Source organism: Mirounga leonina, unplaced genomic scaffold, assembly GCF_011800145.1.
Source record: "Mirounga leonina isolate KUSES-001 unplaced genomic scaffold, KU_Mleo_1.0 Mir_53, whole genome shotgun sequence".
In the NCBI taxonomy this organism is placed as follows: Eukaryota; Metazoa; Chordata; class Mammalia; order Carnivora; family Phocidae; genus Mirounga; species Mirounga leonina.
The window spans coordinates 70,788,980-70,815,930 of NW_023270807.1; the positions used below are offsets into that span (position 1 = coordinate 70,788,980).

Below are 26,951 nucleotides of genomic sequence, written 5' to 3' on the forward strand. Positions count from 1 at the left end.
AGAGCAGTGTTTCTCAGCTTAGAAAAGGGTTGCTTTTTGATTGACATAAAATTGCCTGCCTTCCTTTTAACGTAATTTAAGTCATCAAAATAATCTTAACTATTGGGACTAAAAACATGTCAAGGCAATAAATAGTAACCGCAGAATACTTTTTTAAAAAATTACATATTTCTCTGACACCTGCTTATTTCCTTCCCTGAAGAAATCACTGCTTTGGGGAGATTGTCTCACTTGTCTGTGCCTGGTCACCGGCCCTCAACCCTGGCTGGTAGGTCCCATGTGGTCCTGTGGGTGCCTTTTCATAGTCCACACGGAGTGCTGGGGGGCGTGTGCGAATGACCATCCCCAGTAGAGGGCAGTAGCCATGACAACTGTAAGAGCCACCTACCCCTTTATTGTTTTTCTTTTATAAACTTTGTAAAGTGAAAACCCTTAAAAGAATGGTTGAGAATAGCAAATTGCTGCTCTCAGATAAATTCAGCATAAAAATCTGTTGATGTTACTTTATTGCTTTGTAAATAAGAAGTAGGTAAAACATGTCATGCTTTAATAAGTGAGGCACAGCTTAAAAGTTTTAAGCAGCAATATAAAAATACAGTACAGAGCATAAATAAATAACGTCTTTTCATTTCTAGCCAGATTTTGAAACCCTTGACGTTAACTATAATTTCACTAGAGTGGGAGGCTCAAGGTCCATATGGCAATAATCTGTAAACCCACAAAATCATAATCTGTAAGACTCAATATGGAATTAAATCAAATTAACCACACTTGTGTTAAATAAATAAACTAGGTTAGACAGCCATTTCCAAGTTGTGAAGGGTATATAGAAAGCTTTTCTGCAGTCACAGAAAAGTTTGAAAATGTTCGTGGCTAAAGCACCTTGCATTTCAGATTTTAACATCATCCTTTGGTTTTTTATTAGAACTGTAGGAAGTTGATGTACACCTGTACATTTGAATAGATCTTGACAAAGGGGCCATGTAAGCCTTCGAGTAATGCACCATGAGAAAGATCTTAGGGCATACAGTGCCTTTTAAATTTGAATATTCAAGTGTTTGAGTTCTAGAAAGACATGATACCCTCTGAATGTTTCCTAGAAGTTCTCCTGTTAATCAGTAGAAAGAGGCTTATTTTTTTTTTAAATGCTGAATTTCTGAAATCAAATTTAACGTGATTTAATGTCACATTTCAGGGTTTCTTTGTGATCATTTTTTTAGCCCAGTAGGACTTTCAGGGTGAAATTTTTAAATACTGAAGGAGTTCACAGAAAACTTTAAGGAGCCTTAGGACTGCTGACTAGAAATTCAAGAGAGTCTTCACCTGTTGTTACTACTGCTGCTCACTTTTTCGGGGGGAGAACTGCTTGGTCTGAAAGCTCAAATCCGTGTTTGGAAAATTGAAATTGGTCACGTTTTTTTGGCCCACCTCCATATGCACTTTGTGGGGCGCGGTGGAGTTGGGGAATGCCTTTTCAAGCAGACTTACATTAGCTCGTCGGCAATATGCTCACACTGGTGCCACCAAGAACCCCGAGAGAGAGGAGTGGACATACTCAGAGGAGTACAGCCCGTTCGACCCAGTGTTGGGCAGCTGGAGCCACACCTGGTCGTTCTCCGTGAGATCAAGTATGGCGCTCCCCGAAGCCTGATCCAGGTAGCCTTTGGCGTATTCGTCATAGGTGTACATTACAGGGGTGCCGTTCTTATACAGGCCCACCCAAACATGGGTCCCTTTCACATGCACGTGGTAGGAGAAATAGTACGTTCCTGGTATCCTGCAGGTGAAGATTCCAGTTCTTGGGTCATAATGCTGTTGCCTGTTATACAAAATCTTATCAAATGGGATGGGAATGCCTACAGCTGGGTAAGCTTTGGAGAGAATGACAGTGAAAGCAGACATAGGCATTCCTGTGACTCCCTGGTTGGCACTAACAAAAGGCCTTTGGTCTGCCTTTATAAAACCCTCAGACGGGGCTGCTTGGCCTGGGGGGCCTGGGGGGCCTGGGGGACCTGGGAGGCCGGGCTGTCCAGTGTGGCCCCTCGGACCCGGAGGCCCTGGTGGCCCGGTGGGACCATTGAGCCCCTTCATTGCTACGCCCGCTGGGCCAGGAGGACCTGGAGTTCCTGGATCCCCTTTAGATCCAGGGAATCCTGGAATGCCCGGTGGCCCAGTGGGGCCTCTGGTTCCTGGTATTCCAGGGGCACCTCTTGGACCAGTCTCACCATTGGGTCCAGGCATTCCCTTCACTCCTGCTGGGCCCACAGGGCCTGGGAGACCAGGAGGTCCTCGAACTCCAGCGTCCCCTTTTGGGCCTGGTAACCCTGGGTTTCCCTTAGGACCACTGCTGCCTGGTTCTCCCGGGTACCCTGGTTTTCCATCTAACCCAGACAAACCCCTTTCTCCCTTAGCCCCAGGGTGTCCTGCAGGCCCCACTGGCCCTGTCTCACCTTTAGGGCCTGGAATCCCTTGGTTGCCTGCCATGCCTTTTGGTCCTTGGGGTCCCATAGTTCCGGGGGGTCCAGTCAGACCTGGTTCCCCGGGATGACCTGCTGGGCCTTGTTCCCCTTTAGCACCTGGACTTCCTGGAAGGCCAATAGGTCCTCTTTGTCCTTTCAGGCCAGGCAACCCTGGTTTCCCAAAGCCAGGAGCCCCTGGGGGCCCAGCCATTCCTGGAGCCCCAGGGTGACCTTTCGTCCCAGGAATCCCTGGCTGGCCTGGGGCTCCAGTGGCTCCTGGCTTTCCAGTGCCTTCTGGTCCTCGTTCCCCAGGAGGACCTTGGGGACCTGGCAGGCCAGCTGGTCCCCTCTCTCCTGGAAAGCCCCGATCGCCTTTGATGCCTGGCTGTCCTGGAAACCCATTTTCACCTCTTTTTCCCGCTCCAGGAGGGCCAGGTGGTCCCATGGGACCCTGAGGGCCTGGAAGCCCCCTCTCACCCGGGCGTCCAGGAGCACCATATCCTGCTTCCCCTTTCTGTCCATGCACACCAGGGACTCCCGGTGCACCCTTTTCTCCAGGAAAGCCCCTGGGTCCTGGAGCTCCTGTAGGTCCTTGTTGTCCGGGTTTTCCTGTAACAGTAATTCCAGCTGGGCCAGGGATTCCGGGTGGCCCTGGTGGGCCCCGTGGTCCTGGTAAACCAGTTGGTCCAATTTCTCCTTTTGGTCCAGATGGTCCTTTCTCCCCTGGTTTTCCTGGGAGTCCTGGCAAACCTGGCTTCCCAGGGGCCGATGGTCCCGGTGGTCCGGGCAACCCTGGCTCTCCTTGGGGTCCGGGACTTCCATGGCCTGGTTTTCCTGGAGGTCCAGATGGACCTGGGTGCCCTCGAGGTCCAACGGGGCCTGGTGGACCAGGAATACCTTGCTCTCCTCTTACTGATACACCTAAAAAACATGCCCGATAGACACACCCAGAGAGAGAGATGATTAGTAATGATATTGCACTGTCAGTCCACTTTGGCAGACTAGTCTTTAATGGTTTCGGATAATACATTTTATGCTGTATTTAGAAACACTGCCAGAGAGGATGGACCATGGCTACTATAATACTTTCAGTACATCCTCATTATCCATGAAAATAAACTGGGGTTGAAGAATTTGTCTAGAGTAAGAGTACAGTGGGGTATTTACCCCATTTCTTTTGGGAATATCATCTACCTCGAGAGGAAAGGGGAAAAAAGGTATTGGATAGAAAGGAAGAAAAAGACAAATGCAGAATAAATGGGAAAACATTTAAGAACTATAACAGCTTTCTCTCACAAAAGCTATCCTATCAGACATCAGTGAGAAAATCTGTCATAGCCTGCTGAACGCAGCTTAGATGTATTTTTTTCACCCTCAGTACATACCATGAGCTCCTACACCCTCCTTTCATTGACTTAACATTGAAACAAAGAATTAGAGAATTAGATCCAGTGGGCAGAGTATATAAGATAGTATTAAAATGTTTATCTAAAGTTTTCTTTGATTAATGCACACAGTTATTGTTGATTTCACAGAGCTGTGGGTCCATTTGAACCAAATACTTCTACTGATATTATGAATTCAGTTCATAAATTGTTTATTCACTGCCTGTGACATGAAAAGGGCTCTTGGGCTACAAGTATGGGGAAGCACAGGATGCATCTTATAAGAGCTTCAGTCATGAAGGGAGTAAAACAAATGTCCCTGTGATAAGAGGTGTCCAGGGATTTGGTTTTAGTCATACAAAGGTGGGATTTAACAGAGCATTCTGGTATTAAGATATATAACTGGGGAAATATTACCATATCAGAGAATCTTTAGGCAGCAATCATCATAAATATCTATTATAAAATACTCTTTTCAGGGCGCCTGGGTGGCTCAGTCATTAAGCGTCTGCCTTTGGCTCAAATCATGATCCCAGGGTCCTGGAATCGAGCCCCACATCAGGCTCCCTGCTCCGTGGGAGGCCTGCTTCTCCCTCTCCCACTCCCCCTGCTGTGTTCCCTCTCTTGCTGTCTCTGTCAAATAAATAAATAAAATCTTTAAAAAATAAAATAAAATACTCTTTTCTTTCTCAGAGAAATTCTTCAATAGCTAGCAAAAATGGTAATAATTGGGTATGATTTAAATGTCTATTTGTAAAATTTGTATTAAAATAATTTTGTGTTTAATAAATCTTTAGGAAGATAGATAGAATGCCTGTGCATACTATTTAGATTCTTTTACTACTGGAAAATGGTTTGTAGTTATGGTAGATTTAGCAAATGGCATAGTTATTGAATGGTTTGGTCAAAATCCTGAGAATGACTTATGGCTGTGACTTTTGAGCCACATCTTTTTTGTACAAAAGTGACTAATTAATATACTTAAACTTTACCTAAATTTTTAATGGCTTTAGAAATCAGAATGAAGAGTAAATTGGAATTAATATTAAATGAATTATAAATTGCCTTTGAAAACATATGCTTATGGGTATGGTTCACATTAATTATCAATTGCTGGTACATTATGATATTTTTAAAAATCTTTCATATTAACTGGCATGCAAGATGTAGTAAGCCAGTAGTAGTTGCTAATATTATTCTCTTGGGTATTCCTGATATTTGAAATACATTTGGTAACAAATGAAATATAAAATACACAGTAGAATCATTAAAGTAGATACGCTAAAATAGGAACATTATTTTAGACTTGGATATTTATATTTTGTACTAATTAGAGTTATATTTCATTTTGCAAATATTTAAATGTCTGGAGCTTTATTCACTCATGGATTTTCAGAAGATGACATCAGGAAGAAGACTATGAGAAAAATTAATTTATGGAAAAGATCTCCATATACTCATATCATTGATAGATTGACTTTTTAGTGTACGTACAGTATAATGTCTATAAATATAAACGGATGTAATGTATTACAAATAGAATAGACGAATAAATAGAAAATAGCACTTTTTTTCAAATACAAACTATATTAGATTGAATGGGTTTGCTTCAGAATCTTATTCTGAATCTCCTAAAGGTCATATCCATACTAAAAATGACTATCTTAGTCTGGTTGGAAATCTGTTTAACTGTTAAAATAGGGAGGAAAAACAGTCTTACTGAAAATGACTACATAGTGGGGGTACCTGGGTGGCTCAGTCAGTTAAGCATCCGACTCTTGGTTTCAGCTCAGATCGTGATCTCAGGGTCGTTAGATCGAGCTCTACACTCAGCTTGGAGTTGGCTTGGGATTCTTTCCGTCTCTCCCCCCGCCCCGCCCTTACACTCTCTCTTTCTCTCTCTAAAGTAAATAAATGAAATCTTTTAAGAAAGAAAAGAAAATGACTCCATAGAGCACCATTTGAGACTGGAAGTCCAAGGACAGGGTGATCTCAGTCACTTGGAATGTTGCCCTCATAGGTCCTCTACCTCTTAATGTAAGAAAGAATGTGAGTTCTGTTGTCTTTGGGGGATAGCCCCTGTTTGTTGCTTGCCAATTAAAAAAAATGAAAGATTAGGGTGATACCATGCTCAAGGAAAAATGATTGCCCAGCAGAAAAGTTTCTGAAAGTCCAGAAACCAAAATAGTGGTTGATCATGTCAGAATATGGCACTCATGGGGCCACCAGCTCTGCATTCCTTTGCAGTATAATTTGGTGTGTTTTGGCTGAGCCCTCTTTGAGCCTGTGGTGAACAGATGGGCCCAGGAATTACATAGGCACTCTTTGTATTTCTGTTATCAACCTAATGTTACACGTGTATAGATTGTGGGCTTTTGTCTTCCTTTTAGTGCATTAGTGCCTGCCAGTGAATGGTAATGTGCTTGAGTTTCCACCTTGTATTATCAAGTAGAAACTGTAGTGGGTTTAGCAGTTAAAATGCAGCTTCTAAGTTTTTCATTTGTTAGTAAGATATATTTTTTCATTTATTCTGCAGAAATAGCCAGGATGACGCAGTACAGTAAGGTGGGAAAATAGAAATATTTTTAACCCTCCATAAGTGGTGCATTTGATTTTAAACTCAAGACTGTATGGTAAAATATAAAAAGCCTGAATTTGTGATCATAGAGAATATACCCAGTGATACATGTCCTAACATTTCACCTTGCCATTCATTGCTTCAAGGGAAGAAGCAGGTTTCCTTACCTTTTATTCTTTCATAACTTTTCTCCTCCTCGTATTTTATCTGTATTTTGAGACATTCAAGAGTTTTTGTGATGCACCTGTGCATTTATTTTTAAACATTAAGCTTCCTTTCATGAAATGTTTTAAATTTCATGTTTCTGGGCGCCTGGGTGGCTCAGTTGGTTAAGCGACTGCCTTCGGCTCAGGTCATGATCCTGGAGTCCCGGGATCAAGTCCCACATCGGGCTCCCTGCTCAGCAGGGAGTCTGCTTCTCCCTCTGACCCTCCCCGCTCTCGTGCTCTCTCTCTCTATCTCATTCTCTCTCTCAAATAAATAAATAAAATCTTTAAAATAAATAAATAAATAAATTTCATCTTTCTTTTTAAGAAGACAATCCTGTAAGTTTAATTTGCTGAAAATGGTCATCTCCAAAAGCATCATTTGTACAGTTTCCGGCAAATATCCTTAGCATTATTTGCAAGGTAAAATAGGTAACTATAATGAAAAATACTAAGGAAAGGAAATTTGAATCCTACAATTAGTTCAGATGATGCAGTTTAATTCAGTAGGTGTTTTTCAGGCAGTGCGTGCCAGATGTCATTCCGTGGAATTAGTGAATGTGAAACCTAATAATTGCCCTTCTTTGAGGATCTCTTAGTAGTGTGCATGCATTTTCTCACTTCTCTTCATAATATCTGAGAAAGCTGAACAGCTAGGGAAGAGATTCAGGAACAAAGCTAAAACGTATCTAAAGCTACCCACCGCCCCAGTAATACCACAGCGTAAGGTGTGGTAATACAGCTAATACTCAAGTACTTTACAGCGGGTAACTCAAACTTCCTAACAGCTCTTTGAGATCACTGCTGCTACTTTTCCGGATGAGGAAATTAAGGCACAGAGAGGGTAAGTAACTTACTTGCGGCCCCACAGTTAGTACATGGCAGTTAAGTCTTTGTACTTGACTACTAACCCCTACAAAAATGTCTAAGTAGTTAGGAAAATTGCCACCTCGTTTGCCTGTTAAATTGCGTGGAAAAGCGTTAGATTTCATTTGATAGTTAAGACTCAGTTTTGTATATATTGGTGGGCTAGCCGAATTGGTTGTACAAGTAAATGATGGTTAAGTATTTAGATACCTAAACCTGCTACTCTCTTTGTATAATTGGCAGTTATTTCTCGTTAAGACATTTTTAAACTTGATTAATTTGTTTTGGATTCATATTTCTACATTATGGTTAGTTTTTTGTGCAGAAGCGCCATTTGAGGGAAAAACTTTCCACACCTAAGAGTTCTTAATATCCTTCAGGTACATCTTTCTACTCTACTCACTGTGTAAAGGATATTAATGTTCTTGAATAGACCTGCTTTTTTCCATCAATCATTTTGTTTTAATATTTTGGACAAATTCGGGAGTTTGAAGATAATTAAACACCAAATAGAGTTAAAAGCATTTTGTTCAAGAGATCATTAAGATTGTAGAAAGCAACAACCAGTTGGTTAATACAGCAAAATATATAAAGTTTACCTTTACTCTTTATGGCATAGGGAATGAAGAACTGTGTCCTGGGGTTGGGTGGGGGACCTTTTATGCCTGTAGGTGTTTGGTATCGCTCAGCATAAAATTCTCCATGAACCAGGTTCAAGGACATTAGCAGCAAAAGGGCTGTTTGTGGCAACATGTTCTCAGATGGCTTCTGAAAAACAGAAAAGAATAACTTCCTGTTACTGACCTGTTTTATTTGTCTGGTGTTGGACACATGAATTCTTTATTTTGTTAACTACCTTTTTTACCTTATCCTGTTTTTAATATATTCCATAAACTGGAATTAGAAATTTTTAGTTATATGAATATATGACTTAAGTTGTTAGTGGAAACCACATTCAAGCAATCAAGTAAAACTGAAGTGATTTTTAAAGAAGAAATATAGAAACCAGAATTAGATGCCTGTATTAATAATTCAAGGTCTTTAACATAGGTTGAAATATCCAGTAATTTCAAAATAAACTAAATAGGACATACTTTTACAAATATGGTTTTATTAGGACTGTCTTTTTATAGAGACTGCTAAGGATTAAACTTTCTGAGTACACTTTAGTGGAAAGTCACTTTTTTTTTAGTGAAAAAAAACAAATAGTTAATTTATCGAGGCTCGTTTCTAAACAGGCTAACATGGAAGTCCACCAGAGCATCAGGTCATAGACTTACCTGGATGCCAGAAGTTCCTGGAGGTGGTTTCTTGGCAGCTTTTCTGAGCCCTCCTGTGTCCAGGTGAGCAGTGTCTGCACACTGGTACCTTCTCCAGAGCTGTCCTGCAGTATTTATACTCTTTCTCCCTTACTTCATGAAGTTCCCCTGAGTTTAAGCTCCTCCCCCCGAGAAGTGGAGAGTACTAATTATAGTGGAAAGTTCTATTGGGCAGGCATACAAGATCAGGTTGGGCTCTCTTTCCTTGTTTTCTTGCTGAAAAATAAACTCTTTGTCTTAAATATATATTAATAGTTTTAACCATGTACCATCTTTTCTGAGTTTTTATTTTAGAAGTTACTACTCAGATATTTAGGTTGGTTCATGATGGGATGATAATACGACCTTTGTATTTTTGAAAGCACATTCTTGTGTTATTTGGTTGAAAATATTTGGTAGTATATAAAAGTAGGAGAGGAAGTCTTTTGGAGGGGTGTGTGTGGATTTAAACCATCCTCTAAATTCTTCAATTATGACATAAGGCCCTCAGTGTGTCCGTTAATGTTCCTAAATTTTTATGCAGATAGCTTACTCCAATTCTTACTTACTTTTGAGCTTGAGAAAAACAATTAAAATGTAGGTATGTTGTTTTGTATCTTAGGATTTAATGTAAGTCCTTAGGATTTTAATGTAAGTTAATAAGAGAAATTTTAAATATGTTAATATCTACTTTAATTTTTACATATTAAATATTTTAGTTTTCAAACAGAGGCAAGACGTCCATGAATTTGATAGTAGAGTTAGCAGTATAACTATCCTGAAGGATTTGGACTCTTTATTTATAACACAATATGTTCAGTAAATAGCTTCAGGTTTTATTGCTTAATTTTGGATTTTACTTTAGAGTTGTAGTAGAGATGGCAAAAGCCTTAAGACATGATAATGTCATACCATGTCTGATGAGATTGTTGTGTTCATTTCAGAAGAAAAAAATTCCTCAAACTTTGCTTTCAGCTTTTTAAAAATATCAGTGGCTTACCTTACAATTTCCTTCAGGAATCTTGATTCAGCCCAGTTAGAAACATTTTTCCCCCAAAGATGAAAGTAAACATTATCATTGTCATTTTCAACACTTAGAATTCTCTTTAACAATATTAGGGGACTCTTAAAGTCAGTTTTCAGGATCCTAAAAAATCTAATACAAACAGGACATTGAGAGACCAAATTTTGTATCTTATTTAATTTCATTGTTTTGGAGCTAAGTGAAATCAACTGTACAGGTTAAGTAGGTGAGAAGGAAAATTCCGTAACAGGCATAAATAACAACATTTTTAAAACCTCTGCAGAATTAAAGTAGAATGGTTTCAGGACTGACTGATAATTGAAATAATTTAGTGTTTGACCAATGGATGGAATAAAGGTTTGTTCTTTTTCTTGTCCCTTTCTCCTCTCCTACATATAATTTTCTGTATTTTTTAGACTGAGCCTTTATAGAAGGGTAAATGGATAGCTCCCTTCACTGACTGCCTTTCTCCTAACTCTCCCATTTAAACCTTTCATTGGTTGCCATGTTTAAAAATCTACACTGTCCTATATGTCTCTATATAATATTCATAGATACATATGAAATATGACCTTTATATCAGTTCAGATTAACAGGAGAATTTGAAAATTTATATTCTCATCATTCTTTCATCACTTGGAGAATGTCTATGGAACAGCTTTTGTAATTATTATATGTGCTCTACTATGTCTTTAAGATACCTCAAAAGATGAGTAAGAGAAATGGCTGCCTTCCATCTACTTGTGGTTCATTTGGATAAGACTGTGAAAAAGTAGGTGAGGTTACATGGATGCTCTTGAAGGCTAGGCTGTAGAATTTGGGGGTTTTTGTTTTGAATTTGTTTTAAGGAATTATTACAAGTACATATTCTAGTATTTTTGTATGTCTGTATGGATACACACACACACACACACACATTTATTTATAATTGAGACTGTTACCCTGTTAGATAGCATTCATGTGGAAGTACAGAAGATTAATTCTCAGCTCTTCGTGCTGTGCACCTGTGTAGACCATTTGTTCATCTGTGGCTACTCAAGCTGTTTTCCGGGCTTCTCACCTCAAACTCTCTAGGTGTCTGTTAGACAATGAAAAGGTTGGGCTAGGTTTCTAAGCTCCTCCCAGCTTTAAAATTAGAGAATTCTTGTGTTTGAGGTGTTTTGCTGTTCCCCATGGTGAGACAGCGGGCTTGGCTCTGTTTAGTACTTATTAGAGACAAAGTCCATACCAGGTGGTCATATGCCTTCTTTTGGGGATATGTAAATACATGTGGGTATTTGTCGATCTATATTCCCCTTTAACTTTGGAAAATGTGGTGTCTTTGTTGGATAAGGCTTGGACATTCAACCCTTTCTGCAAATAGTATACTTATTTCAGCACAGGGAATCTGACTGCTATTTGCTTTGTTAGTCACATAAGAAGTACTGTCTTGTCCAAAGCAGATTGTAGAATCAGAATATTTGCTAGCCACACCCCACCCAATTGTGTATTTAAAACTATTTTTATTCTGGGAGCTTACTTGTAGCTGTTTGAAGTGACTAGTCTGTGGCTTTATGATGAAAACCCATTCCATTTAAAACAGAAAGCCATGCTCTCTAAACTCAGTAACCTAAGTGCATTTTTATAATATCAAATATGAATGTTTTTTGCACATTTAGCATTTAGCTGCTCTAAGCTTGCCTATTCATTTTCACTACCAAGGGTTAGTCATTAATTCACCAAATATTTTTTGAGTACCTCTTATGTATCCAGCATGGATATAAAAAGTGGGTGAATAATGTGCAGCCCCCACCTTTACTGGGTTTGAACAGTGGTCCGCAGTCTTTAAGGGACATGACACGGTTCCTTCAGTCTTCGAGGTTCGGTGATATAATGGTAGTTCCGAGATTATATTGTGAAAAAGCTCTTCAGGTGATCACAGTGGACTCCTAAGTTGGAATGTCTTGGTCTGGTATTGTTCTATAACCACCTTGTTAATATTAGCTACATAGTTTTTTGTCATTTTTGTGCATATACTTTTTAACTTTATTGTGGAAAATTTTAGTCTTATACAGAAATAGAGATTAGTTACAGTGAGTGCTAGGTACCCCCCGCCCAATTTAAACTAATCTCAACTCCCTGCCACTTAATCCCTCCATTCGCCATACGTCAAATTGTGGACAAATAGGGGCGCCTGGGTGGCTCAGTCAGTTGAGCGTCTGCCTTCGGCTCAGGTCATGATCCCAGGGGTCCTAAGATCCAGCCCCATGCACAGCAGGGAGTCTGCTTCTCCCTCTCCCTCTGCCCCTCCCTCCCTTCCCTGCTCATGCTCTCTCTCTTTTGCTGTCTCGCTCACTCTCTCTCTAATAAATAAAATCTTTAAAAAAATTGTGGACAAATACATAGTATCCCAGTTCACCTATGAATATTCAGTATACTTCTCCAGAAAATGAGTCATTTTTCTCTAAAACAAAATCTTCATCATACCTAAAAAATTAGCCATTTCTTAATATTATCAAATCCTTTAGTCCACGTTCAGATTTTCCCAGTTATCTTAATATATGTACACGCACGTACATGCATATGTAACACATACATACATGCATATGTATGTCAGTGCACACGTATATACACATAAACATATAGAGAGATATACCCACGTATGTACAGTATGTGTATATATGTACATAACATATTCGAATGTTTTTATTGATTGATTTACTGTTTGTTCAAATTAAGTTCATGGATTGTCCATAATTTATATGTTCCTGTTAATGTTTTCTCTCCATGTCTTTTTATTTCCTTTGCAGTTTGTTGAAAAACTGGGTCATCTGTTCTGTACAATTTCCCACAATTTGGATTTTGTTGTCACTTAAAATACTTTTCTGTACCCTATATTTCCTGTAGATTGGTAGTTAGATCTAGAGGCTTGATCTCCTTCAGGTTTGAGATGTACACACAAATACTTTTTTAGCAAGTACACTTCTTTTTTTTTTTTTTAAAGATTTTATTTATTTATTTGAGAGAGAGAGAGCACAAGAGGGGGGAGCGGGAGAGGGAGAAGCAGACTCCCCGCCGAGCAGGGAGCCCGATGTGGGACTCGATCCTGGGACTCCAGGATCATGACCTGAGCCGAAGGTAGTCGCTTAACCAACTGAGCCACCCAGGCGCCCGCAAGTACACTTCTTTATAGACCGTGGTATGTGGTACATTTCAATCAGGAGGCCCTTCATTGCTGGTTGTCTTTTGTTTTGTGGTGTTGCTAGGCATTGATCATTACCTAGATTCATTATTTCATTGGAGGTTACAGAATGGTAGTATTTGAATTCTATCATTCTTCCTGTGTTTATTAGCTAGAATACTTCTATAAACACTCCTTCATTAACTACTTGGTTACCTTGAAGTACATAGAAAAAACAGGAGAATTGCCTTTATCAATGTGCAGCCTAATAAGCTTATTTTCCTAGCATCCTCCAGAGGTGACCCTGTGAGGTGTTTGAGAGTCATTATAAACTCATGGATTTAAACGTATTTTATGTGTTTAAAATCCATGATAGTTATTACTGTTATTGCTCAGATTTTTTCCCTGTCTTTGGTCAGCAATATACTGACCAGTATATTAAACTATACTAAAATTCCCAATTCTCATGACAGTAACAGAGTTACTCACTTGCTTTGTTCCATAACACTCACAATTTCTCAGTAACAATTCCAACATTCACACCACAATATTGAAAATAGTTTAAAATTATTTCTGCAGTTCTTTTAGTATTTCTACTAGAGCTATATAGTCAAATTACCATGCTTTTGAGTCAAAACAGCCATAATGCTACCCACTCAATTCAGTGTTAGGTTTATTTGTTTCATCTTGCTTTCAATTTTTAGAAATGTTCTTTTTTTAAATTTAATTTTGTTTTATACTTTCCTAAAATACTTGTTTCCAGTGTATGCTGATAAATGTTTCACAACTGGCTTGGAGGTCGGGAGCTATGTTTGCTGATATCCATGATGTAATTCCTCCTACTGTGGCCAGTTTCAGGCTACCAAGGTAAAGACAAGTGACTCACAAAATACCTGAACATTTATCAAGCACCAGTACAAGCCAGCTTCAGCTTATACTGCATATTTCTCAATTCAAATTTATAAAACCAGGAATATTCAAAGAAGCCTGGCTTCTATTACTGACCTGTCCACCCTCTTTCACCCTCCTTCTATAACCTTTTTTAAAAATCTTTTTTGGTGGGGCGCCTGGGTGGCTCAGCCGTTAAGCGTCTGCCTTCGGTTCAGGTCTTGATCCCAGGGTCCTGGGATTGAGCCCCACATTGGGCTCCCTGCTCAACGGGGAGCCTGCTTCTCCCTCTCCCACTCCCTCTGCTTGTGTTCCTGCTCTCGCTATCTCTCTCTCTGTGTGTGAAAATAAATAAATAAAATCTTTAAAATAAGTAAATAAATAAAAAAATAAAAATAAAAAAATCTTTTTTGGTTTATACTTTTATTATTTTTTAAAATAGGTATTCATTCATATCTCCTTCTAACTTCTTGGATAAATGGCATAACAAAATACATACTATATGCTACCTTATTTTATGTAATAGTTTGTCTTGGAGATCATTGCATAGCATTATGTAAAGATGGTCCACATTTCCTTTTTCCAGCTGCATAGTACTCCACTGTATGATCATACTGCAGTTTTACACACGTTTCCCTGTGATGGGCATATGTGTTATTTCCTCTCTCTTGCCATTACAAATATTTCTACGGTGGATTAGTTTGTATGTGTGTATTTTTTGGCCAGAATATCTTCAGAAGAGATTTTTAGAACTGGGAATCATAGATCAAAGGGTAAATGCATATGTAATTTATTACATGTCATTAGACTCCCCTGCATAGGTCTTGTGTCATTTCACATTTCCACCGGCAAAATATGAGTGTTTCCTTACAGCATCACCAGCAGGATATGTTGTTTAGATTTTGTTGCATTTTTAGATTTTTGCCCATTTTACACATGAGAACTGGAATCTTGGTCTAGTGGTGATTTTGATTCTTCTTACAAAGCATATGGTTGAGCATCTTTTCATGTAGTTAAGACTGTACTCCTAGCTCACTTTTCTGGAAGTGTTCTCTGTCTTAGGAATATAAACCTCTTTTCCATGGTAGAGTTTGCACATGTTCTTCCCAGTTTGTCATTTGTCTTTTTTGCTTATGAACGTTTTTTTATTTTAAAATTCAAAATTTTCTTTTAAGATCTATATACTTTTTTTGTTCTGTTTTATTTTAAAGATTTTATTTATTCATTTGTCAGAGAGAGAGAGAGAGAGCACAAGCAGGGGGATGGGCAGAGGCAGAGGGAGAAGGAGAAGCAGGCTCCCCACTGAGCAAGGCGTCCGATGCAGGGCTCGATCCCAGGACTCTGGGATCATGACCCGAGCCGAAGGCAGACACTTAACCAACTGAGCTCCCCAGGCGTCCCAAGATCTATACACTTTTTTTTTTTATTAAAGATTTTTATTTATTTATTCATGAGAGACAGAGAGAGAGGCAGAGGGAGAAGCAGGCTCCCAAGGAGCAGGGAGCCCGATGCGGGACTCGATCCCAGGACGCTGGGATCATGACCTGAGCCGAAGGCAGACGCTTAACCATCTGAGCCACCCAGGCGCCCGATCTATACACTTTTGATTCAGAATATTATTGTTCTTTCATAGATGCAGAGCTATAAGGAACATGAGAGGTCATCTAGATCAATCATCTCATTCTTCAGAGGAGGAAACTGACTGTTATGTTCTGAATGTCTCCTTCCCTAATGTCTAATTGAGTTAAATATCTGAAGTGAAGAGCTGTTGACACGAGAGCCCAATGAAAGAAAGCACCACCGACTAAGCTAATATGTTCATCTCCTTACCCAAGGAGGATACTGATTTTCCTGTGTCTCCCTAATCCTTCAGTCTTTCAGCAGTGGAAACGGGAAAGGTGCCCAGAAGTGTATTTGGGGCACTGGGAGACCCACAGCGTCCACCACCACCTCACAGTACATCATTCCTCTTGAAAAGAATTTAAAAGAACATTCGTAGGTGCTATTACAGAGCCCAGGAGCTAAAAATGATCTATTTGTGTAAATAGTCTAATGTGGCTTGGTGGTTAGATACCTGCTGAAGGCTTGAAAGGAGAAATTCATGCATAAACACAGGTGTTTATGAAACCCCTGAAACTTCAGGCCAGGTCAAGAAAAACTGAGAGTCATTTAAGGAGTTTGAACAAGGGCTTTATATTCTATTTTCTGTTACACATAAATTGCTACATTACTTAAAGAACTCATAGTTTTGTGCCACAGGCGCTTAATGACGTCACCATCTTTCCAGAGTAACCTGCTGAGTTAATAATATAGAGCGTCGTGGCTCCTTGACCTCCGATCTTCTTGGCCACCCAAGAGGCTCTCGGCTATTCAAACACGTTCCTACTCTATTTACAAGTTCCGCTTTCACACACAGCCTCTGCTAAGTTGGAAGGAGAAATTAGACAGCAAGTTAAAGTGTTGAAAATTACCATTTTTAATTGGTGAAGACACTTTCTATTTGAATCTTTTTACTCCCCTGCTTTTTATCATACTTTAAACAACTCCAGAGTCACCAAGTACCTGTTGGTACAGAGTACCTAGAGGGTACCTGAGTACCTGTCGTTACAAAGCAAGGTATCTGTGCGTGGCAGCACAGACCGTCAGGAACCCCATCCTTGAGACTGTTGCTCGTGCAGCTCTTTAACTTACTCATAGTAAGAACTGCAGTGCATTCCAGAGTTTTCAGTTTAAGTAATGCTGGGCCCTACTCTACTTAGCCTTTGAGCAAACAACTTTGTTACCTGCCTGACAGACCTCTGCCCCTAACTGGGAGCTGATGCTAAAAGACTACTCTTGCTGCCATCTCTGGCCCATCAGTTACCCTGGCCAGGTCGCCTGCCTCCTTACACCTGGTTTCCTCATCAGTGAAAGCCCTAACATCTGCTCACTTGCTTTCAGATTTTTTTTTTTAAGATTTTATTTGAGAGAGAGCACACACGGGAGAGAACCTGAGCAGTGGAGAGGGGCAGAGGGAGAGGGAGAAGCAGACTCCCTGCTGAGCAAGGAGCCTGACATGGGGCTCGATCCCAGGACCCTGGGATCTTGACCTGAGCCAAAGCCTTAACCAGTTGAGCCACCCAGGTGCCCTCTTGCTTTCAGATTTTAAAGGTAATCACTATTTACAGAAAATGTAGGAAATAGAAAAGAAAAGAAAATTTGTACACCATAGAGATATAATGACTCTTAATAGTGGTGTTTTTCTCCAGTGACCCTCTTGGTGCTAAAATTCTATCAATTATCTTTAATCACCCAAGAGTCAAAATAACTCTTGCCACTTCTGATGGACAGTAAGGCTGGTAGACATGTTACAGTCCTATCCTGTTTTCTGTTATTTGTATTGGTTAGGAAACTTGGAAGGTGAGATAAGATATATGTGATGTGGTGGAACAGTGCCTGGGAATGCTCAATAAATCCGAATGATGATGATGTCAAAGAAGTAAATATCTCTGATTTATACTTGATTCCCTCTATACCATCAGTCTTCTCAAATGGTTGCCAGACTTTTTTTGAGCCTCTGCTGCGTGCCAGTTGCTAGATTAGATGCTGCTAACTGCTAATGATGCTCTTAGTGTCATGGGGAGACAGCAAACATAGCCTCTTACAGCCTTTGCTTTGGTTTCTTTTAGAATCTAGAATTCATGGGGTGCCTGGGTGGCTCAGTCAGTTAAGCGTCTGCCTTCTGTCCAGGTCATGATCCCGGGGTCCTGGAATTGAGCCCCACGTCGGGCTCTCTGCTCAGCGGGGAGCCTGCTTCTGCCTCTCCCTCTGCCTGCCACTCTGCCTACTTGTGTGCATTGCTGTCTCTCTTGGCAAAATGAATAAATAAATTCTTTAAAAAAATAAAATTAAAAAAAAAGAATCTAGAATTCACAGATTCTGGCATGAAAGGCAATCCAGGTTTCAGTCATCAAACTGTGTTCTCTCACCATACTCATTTCTGAATATAACTCCAGGACTGTGGGTCATTTATCATTGAAACGCCACTCTGTGCAGGTGGTGCTTGGTACAAAGCATGAACTTCATAAATATTTGTTAAACGCAGGGACTAAGAGTTTTAGGACACCAGATTTCAGTATTTATTGAGTGTGGGCATTTTGCCTCACACTTGTGGGCACCCAGAGGTGGGGCCTTTTGCACAGTGCTGGTTTGGGTCTGGGTCTTTTCAGTCCATGTCCTACCTTAAAATAACTCTGAATTCTTGCAAGAGGTCCCAGCATGAACAAGTGCTTCCCACAACAGCTTGCACAAAAGATGTTAACTGTGGCTGCTGTCTGTCCAGTGATTCTGTCCAACCAAGAATTTGGGAGTTAGATTTTCCAAAGACAGTGTTTCTCAAGGTAACCATGACAGGCGTATAGAGTTAAGGGAGGGGTCCAGGACAGGGGCTGAGATGGAGAGAGAGAGAAAAAGGAGAGGAGCCTGGACTCTGGGGAATTTAAAGGGATTTCTTTAAATGTCTCAGAACCTGAATGTTAACAGTTTCAGAGCAACTTTGTATATATATGCCTGTGCTTCATTTTCAAAATTTCCACACTCATCCATACCCCATCTACTTGTGGATACATCAGTTCATTCAGCTCCTCAGGAAATTAGATATAGAATATTCTATGCCAGGAAATAAAAATGGGCTCATAGGCTACAGACAGCATTTATTGATTCTTTCCTTTCTCAAAAACTACCTGTTAGCACCTTGTCTTTTGAATGAAAATACATGACATTTAAGGGGGGAAATGTTATTATTTGGAAAGAGAGTACTAGATGACATTTTAGAACACCAGAGTTTGTAAGATGAATAATTCGAGAATCACATTGAGCATCACTAAAAAATGAATTTTAGAGCTGCAGGAGACACTAATCTCAAGTTAAGTACCAGAAACTGGTATTTAAATTTTATTCATAGCAGCCTTAAACCCTTTTTTTTTTTTAAACCAACTTCATGGGGCACCTGGGTGGCTCAGTCGGTTAAGCGACTGCCTTCGGCTCAGGTCATGATCCTGGAGTCCCGGGATCGAGTCCCGCGTCGGGCTCCCTGCTCGGCAGGGAGTCTGCTTCTCCCTCTGACCCTCCCCCCTCTCATGCTCTCTCTATCTCATTCTCTCTGTCTCAAATAAATAAATAAAATCTTAAAAAAAAAAAAAAAAACTTCATGTAAGTCCTCTAGATTACAACAAGAGAGCTATGGGTTATACCTGTTACTTAGCAAAAGTATATTTGGGCAGAATTAACTTTTTCTTATTAAAATCTTATGCAATAGGTCATGTGATTACTTAATGAACAGTATAACTTCTATTACCAGAAAGTATTTTTCACAAGTTACATTGACTATAATTCAGTTGAAAAAAAAGTTTTTTAGCTATGCTTCAGGTGCTACTCCAACTTGTGGATCAACATACCACCCTTGGTCGTGTTTTTACAAATACTCTTATTTACTAAGCCAAGATATCTTTTATAAAATGGATGTGTGCAATACATACAAGTTTGTAGGCAAAACCAGATACCTTTTAGAGTTGTGAAATCTGTCAGGGAATGTCCAGCTGAATAGCTAACATTTCTTAAGCTCTTACCATGTGCTAGGTACAATTCATCTTTATTTCATTTACTCCTTGTAGCAGCGCATAAAATAGGTACTGTTATTATCCCCATCTTTAGACATGAAAAATTGAGGCCCAGAGAAGGTAAGCATCCGAGCCAAGATCACAGGGTAGGTGATGGTAGAGTTACGGTTTTCTATGGATCTATGTTAAGGATTTATGAGGAATCCAGTGTAATTCTGCATATCCGACTATTCAATACAGAACTCCTGCGTGGGCTGTTTTTTGTCAAAAAAAAATTTTTTTTCTTTGTCAAAAATTTGTGTGCAAGTGCAATTCTTCACTTGCTTTCCAGATCATGATCTCAGATTGGTAGAAACTGTTTTTCATTAATTCCGTTTAATTCAGATTTTGCTAAATAAAAAAAAGAAACTTCAATTAGTGCTAATGGTGCTTATCCTGAAGAAATGTCAATATGCTTAGTTCATAGCACATCATGGCCTTTTACAATGACTGAAAAGGAGGGTGGGTTTACCAAAAAATTCTCAGTGTTTTGGGAGACATTCCACTTCTTACTAATATTTTAATCCTAACAATGGATAAACCATAGTAAAAGTTAAGAGATTATTTGTTCTGAAAAAAGAGATGCCATTTAAGAAACCTTAATGTGGGATTCTCAACTTTGAAGAGTTTGATGATTTTTGGAAGAAAAAAGCTTTTTATAAACTGATTTATAATTTGAATTCTCTTATAATTTATATCTTAGTGACCTTTGACCTACTTTTTCAAATGCTAGTATTTCTTTAGGATCAAAATAACTGGACTTTGAGCTCATGATTAATTCCTATGTTTAATTCACTTCTGCCCTTCAAGTGGAAAATCTGGCACCAGAAACCTTAAATACATTTAAAATTTAGTATTACCCAGTTTTGAACTAGCACTAACACACTATCAAAGAATCTTTTTTCCTCCAAATTTAGGTAAGTTCAGTATTGTGTATAATATAGAAAGTTGTGTTCCAATATAAAGTTTCATTAGTATAACACCACTTCTTAACTTTGAGTTCATAGCAGTTTCATTAGTTAGAATTAGTTTTAGACATAATTTCTAAGTGGAGTTGATCAGGTGGCATGGTATCTATATGGGATTTTGCAAGACATGGCACCAACTTACAAATGCTAATGAGGTACATCTAGAATTTCACTTTTGGATCCTCATATTTTTATAGAATTTTATAATTAGCACAAGTTAAAAATGACAGGATTGTCTTTTTTAAGATTTTATTTATTTGAGAGAGAGAATGTGAGCGGGGGGTGGGTGGAGAAGGAGAGAGAGAATCTCAAGCAGACTCCTCACTGAGCATGGAGCCTGACATGGGGCTTGATCTCACAACCCTGAGATCATGACCTGAGCCAAAACCAAGAGCCAGGGGCTTAACTGACTAAGCCACCCAGGTGTCCCAGGATTGTTCTTAATTGCAACTATGATGTTAAGAGAATAAGGATACTTAGATTTTTTCCATTTTGCCTCCAGGCCTGCTTTTGGTTTTATTTCCCCTAAACCATAGTTTCTCACATTGGTAAATACTAGTTTCTAATTGCTTTTGAATTTTGCAACCAGTAGGATTTATATAATTGCAGCCAAGAAAAGCTTAAAAGCTTAATTTAGGAAAAGACATATTGATCATATATGACACATAAAATAATGCAGTTACAAAAGATAGATGTATGCTTCCAGTATAAAGCACAACTGTAAAAAGTGCAGATTAATGAGAAAATAATTATTTGACAAAAAATTCTAGTAGGAGAATTTAGGAGGGAAACATAGAGTTTTGTAGCCTATGGGAAACATCTGACCTTACTTATTACCAAATGTGGGTTTTGGGGGGTGAAAGCTCTCATTCTGTTAAGTAACAGTTCATGGGTAATTAACTTAAAGGCTCAAAATTCTGTGTTATTTGGCACAAATGTTGGTTAAACGCATGTAGATTTTAGGTAATAAAATTATTGTTTAGGAGTGCCCAGGTGACTCAGTCAGTTAAGCATTATTGATGTTTGATTTCGGCTCAGGTCATGATCTCAGGGTCGTGGAATTAAGCCCAGGTGGGGCTCCTCACTCAACAGAGAGTCTGCTGAAGATTTTCTCCCTCTCCCCCTGCTCTCATGCATGCACACACCCTCTCTAAAATAAATAAATTGTAAAAAATTAAAATTCTAAAAAATAATAATAAAGTTATGTTTAAATGATTCTATTTAAAAGCTGATTTCACAATAATATTGAAAAATATTGTATTTGAAAGCCATCTATTCTTAGATCTTATTTTACCCTTAATATTGATACAAAAATTCTTGAATATTTTAATGCCTATTATATGCTACAATGTAGCCGTACTAAACTGCTTTTAAAATGCTCTTGACTGTGTTAATGCAGTGTTAATAAATTTGTCAGAATTTTAAAAAACATCTCATGACAGTAAAGAGCACTTCCATGTTTTTAAATTTAACTGTATAACACTTTACTCTAGGATCCGGTTTTTCAAGTGAGAAGTGTACTTGGGGACCATGTTTATGAGCTATGTGGTTCTTTAGATGTTTCTTGACTTGGAAGGAAAGAGGGAAATAAGAATTCAACTTTGTTTTGCTTAAGAGATATTATAAATATTAAGTCATCTTCTTCACAGTAAGGGCCATTTGTATAAAAGTTATCTGTCTACAAGAGCCTAGTAAAGCACTTGGGTCTTCTGTTGGTCATTTTTAAATATCATTCTGTGATTATCACTGTAGTTAGATCTGATTCGACTTTGCCTTCATATTGGGCTTATATCTACTGACAGATCTTCTGTGTGTTAGATACTTTACTTCTCTCATTGGACCCACAAGAACCTTATGTGATAGATATATTAGCCTTCTTATTTTGTGTGGAAGGATACCAAAGCCCGAGAGCTTGATGGAATTAACACAGGTTCAACAAGCCAGTGAGTGGCAGAGCAGAGAGTTTGCGTATCAGGTTTAAAGGCTACATTGGCATTTTCCACAAGAGTATGCATGCTATCAGGTACTTTTAAATACTCTTCTTTTTTTTAATTTCCTTTGATTGTTGCTGAAATCAATCAACTCTTGCCCAGGTTCCACCCCTTGTACACTGTAGCTGAAATGCTAACAGAGCAGTACATTTGGCTAATATGCTTTCTCAGAGTAGAAGCAACTGCTTTGCTCTCGTGGCCACATTGGGCCTCTCTCCCTCTTCTGCCTTACATTGTTGCTTTCCATTGTTTTCAAGAACAAAGACCCCTTTTTATCAATATTTAAAATTGAGAAAGCTTTGAAACATACATAGTATACATGATTTTTTTAATACAAAAAGCAATAATACGAACACAGTGAACATACATACACCTGCTACCCAGCTAAAGAAACCTCCATTACTATTGCTTTTGAGGCCCCTGTGCACACACCTCCCTGATTGTGTTCCCTGAATTCCCTGTGTAGGTAACTCCGCTGAATTGGGTGTCTGTCATTCCCTCTGTCTCCAGGGAAGGTCTGCCCTCCCACATCCCATGCCCAAAAACACACATGTACATATCCCACAATGACTTTTGTTGTCACGTTTTCAAATTATGCTTAAAGGTATTGGACTGTGTGTGTGCTTTTGCAACTTGTTTTTTTGATATGACATTGTTTTTGAGATCTATCCATATTAATGTGTGTAGTAGTTTATTCATTTTTCACTGCTATATACATCTTCCCATTAGAGTAATTAGAATTTATTTTTGTCCATTTGATGATGGATATTTTAGCTAAGTTTTATTTGTTTGCTGTTAAAATAATGCTGCTTTAAACATTTCTATACATGTTCCCTGGCTACCCACAAAAGAATCTTTCTAGTGAGTTTTATCTAGAAGTGGGATACTGAATATACATATTTTCTGTTTCACTGGCAAATGCCAATTGTTTGCTAAAGCCATTTTATGTTCTACTTGTAGGGCATAAGAGTTACAACCACCTTGTATTATCTAAATTTTAAAGTTTGCCAATCAGTAGTTATAAATGCCATCTCATTAGATTTTTATTTATATATTCTTGATTTCTAATGAGGGTAAGCATAGTTTCATATATTTGTTGGTTGTTTGTGTTTACTCTTCTCTCAATGCCTGTTTATACCTTTGCTCATTTTTTATTGGGTTGTCTTTAATTTTTTAGCATTCCTTACATATTTTAGATATTAATTTTCATTAGTTATATGTGTTGCAGATGTATGGCACCTTTTGTGTTATCTGAAGCTACCATCTAGCCAAGAAAGACTATTTTTAAAAATAGTTCATTGAGACCCAGTAAGTTATTTATGTTACCTTTTTCCCCAACTTTCCAGTGGGACTTCAAGGTATTGTATCTCTGTGAAAGATGGTGGAGAAAAATTTTTCCTTTTATGACTTTCCTTTCTCTAATAAAAGTAGATGATTGTTCCTATTGTAGAATTTGCAGTTCTAAGATCACTTGTAAAGGTTCTGTATAAATCACTAACAGAAGCTTATGTTTAACGTTTGAAATCAAGTAAAAGGTGTATTTCTTTTTGTGCAATAACTAGCATCACATTTTCTGGATTGGAGTCCTAATTATTTCAATAAGTGATTTTCTGAGAAAAACACTATAAATATGAGATGTTTTTAGTCTAGAAAATGTATAGGAATTACTTTTTCAGGAAAAATTTCAAGTTACTTGAATGAAAAGACAAAAAGGATTTATTACCTCTTATTTTCATTTAATAGCTGATTTGTAGTACATGATGCAAATGGAATTGATGCTAGGATATTATTCCATTTTACTTTGACATTTGTACAACTTTATGTGGGGGCTAAATGGATACTGTTTCTAAAATATGAGACTAATATTCACAGGTGTTCTAATTTATTTTTAGAATTTGTGTGACCAATTTTAGTAATTTAAGTTTAAAAGACAAGAATACTACAAACACCATTTTTGGTTTTTTTAACCTTAAAAAAAGTTACCTGGCATATTCTTAGAAGAAAGTAGGGGTTGCATTGAGTTGAAAAAAAACTTTTTTTTGATACCATAAAAACCAAAACCACATGCAGCCTGATTTGGCTACTAAAAAAGCATCTCTGTAGTTTCAGGTTTCATATTTTATATTTAATGACGTATTTTATATATCGTCAATGCCAGTTTTATTCAAACTTATTTTTCACTCTTAAAACATTAAATGAGCTTGTAACTTGCTTCTAATAATTTTGTTGAAATTTGTTGGAATCTGAAAATAAACATGTACAGGAAAAGGAGATCTTTTGTTTATAGTGTGTGGCAAAAATCAAGGTTTGTACTTATAGTTGAGAAATGTCTTTGGTGACCTAGGCATCTTGATAGAATGGTAGTGATTCAAAGAGGTTCACAGAGTGGCTTGGAGTGCAGCAGGAAGGAATCGGTGAAATAAATTTATAGTGTTCTTCCACCCTTGAAAAATACAACTTGGCACTGCTTTTCTCATTTCTTCTCATTTCTCATTAACTGCCTTCAGACAGCAGAAGATTCAAACTCCTGTATATATCAGCTCTAAGAGAGATTTTTTTGTTGTAAAGGCCTTTGTTTTTTTTTAAGTCCCGAAGTCTTCATACAAGTCAGTCTGAATACATGGGAATCAAACAAATGCCCCCAAATATCTGGATTAACTGTTCTCTATGTATTATGGTGGGAAAATTTAGTGAATGAAAACATAGATGTTATGATTTATATTTTATTTGGAAAAGGCTATGGTTTTATCATACACCTTTTGCTATTACTATGAAATTCCTGGAGACAGGATTTTTATTCTTTTGAATAATTTTTAGGAGTAATAACAAAATACCTGATACTCATATTAAATTTGTCTCTGTCATGGATAGTATTTGAAACAGAGTTTTCACCAATATAGATAACATCAGAAGGAATAGTCATATTACATTTTCCCGCATTCTTATTTTCACTTTTTGGTTCAGAATGAATTAGTTCTACTACTCAGATTTTTTTTCCCTATGAAAACTGCCAAAAAGTCACACTATCCTTGTTTAGCCGTAGTTAAGGAATGGGAATGTGCCATTTTATTATGGCTATAAATTCGGCATTTTGCTGCGCTACATATTTGAGTATTTGATTATATATATTTTTTTAAAGACAAGTTTATCATTTTATGGATAAGCCTAGGAAATTATTTACTGAAAAAATTCATTTCATTATAAGCAAATCAAGAAGGATTATTAAATGCCATTAATTACAACATGGCTGAATTTGTAATAGTGTTTGGTCATGATGTGTTTTCTGCATTAGATTTTAATCTACAACAATTAGTAAGATATTTTTAAAACTTTATAAAAATGTATATGTGCATGGAATGTCTTAATCCTTCTTATAACTTGAGGAAAAATTGAAGAGATTAGAAGCCTTTTCTTTATGATTTCTCACGTAATGCCAAATAAACACAGTCATTAATTTTTTTTTTTTTTTTTTTTTTGTAATGAGGCTATCCAGAGCTCATTTATTACTGGCCATTTTGGATTTGGATATTTGGATTTCTAGAGCTTTATATAATTGGAATCTATTTTCATAACAAAAAATAAGAAAGCGAACGAACCTTTATTCTTGCTACAACATTGAAATGTTAACTTAAAAGAGAGCACCAACTTGGATTCACATACACTGAGTTGCTAAATATGTTTATTGAACTTGTCTTTCCTAGTTTTCTATATTAATTTAAATATAAGATTCTAACTTTAGAACTTAAATATTTGGGTGTATTTAATTTAAATAAACCTTGATTTCCAATAAACTAGTACATGGACAGAGTTTATTTGTAATCCACACCAGACTTTGGGACAACTATTTCTTAGACTTCACAACATTAATATAATCTTTAAGGGGACTGGGTGTGATAACAGGAAGTAAACCATGAGTGGTGAACCAGAGGGATTTGTCCCTGATGACTTTGAGCTAGTTCACCATATCCTAGCCACAAATATGTATGATAGGAGAATGAGACCTCCATTTGGCATGTAGTTCACAATGAGATTTTTTAAACAAGGAATCTTAGACTGACAGTACTGACTGTTCTCTGCAAAATTTTGTTGAAAGTTACTGGATTTATTTCAAAATGTGCTGGTTGCCAGCAGTGGAGACAAGATCTGTGGGAAAGGATTCGGTTAGTGGATGATGTTGAAATATTCTCAGAGGGAATGAATGAAGCAATCGTAGATTTGGTTCATACATCATACTGACACATGAGAAGTGGCATGCCTTTCAAATCTAATGCGTGAGCAAAGTTATGGGCATATGAGCTTCCCTTGGGTTTAAAGCATTAAAATAGACTGGAAGCTTCTTTAGGATCTTCTCCTCCCTCCACAAAGTGTGTTTTTATCTTACAGAGGACAGTTGGTAACTGCTTACTATTAAATGTCTCCAAATGAATTTGTTTTGAAAGATGAAATGTGATGAAATGAATTGGCAACAAAATATTTGGATTATGTACATCG

General features: G+C 38.0%; 2 protein-coding genes across 2 annotated transcripts in view; one reads left to right on the forward strand and one right to left on the reverse strand.

Annotated features, from left to right (window-relative positions):
- NT5DC1 (5'-nucleotidase domain containing 1) overlaps window positions 1-26,951 on the forward strand; it is a 145,637-nt gene that overhangs the window by 16,978 nt on the left and 101,708 nt on the right. The gene's annotated exons all lie outside the window — the stretch shown is intronic.
- COL10A1 (collagen type X alpha 1 chain) lies at window positions 1,198-8,253 on the reverse strand. The gene is made up of 2 exons (XM_034990337.1): window positions 8,095-8,253; window positions 1,198-3,380 (listed from the first exon to the last, which is right to left on the reverse strand). Exons 1-2 carry the CDS (start codon window positions 8,246-8,248, stop codon window positions 1,510-1,512), a joined length of 2,025 nt encoding a protein of 674 aa, XP_034846228.1. The 5' UTR covers window positions 8,249-8,253; the 3' UTR covers window positions 1,198-1,509.

Coding starts and splice junctions, on each gene's coding strand:
- COL10A1 (XM_034990337.1), bottom strand. CDS start 8,248: ATGTTGCCACAAACAGCCCTTTTGCTGCTAATGTCCTTGAACCTGGTT. Junction 3,381..8,094: donor CTATGCCATAAAGAGTAAAG/GTAAACTTTATA, acceptor CATGTTTTTTAG/GTGTATCAGTAAGAGGAGAG.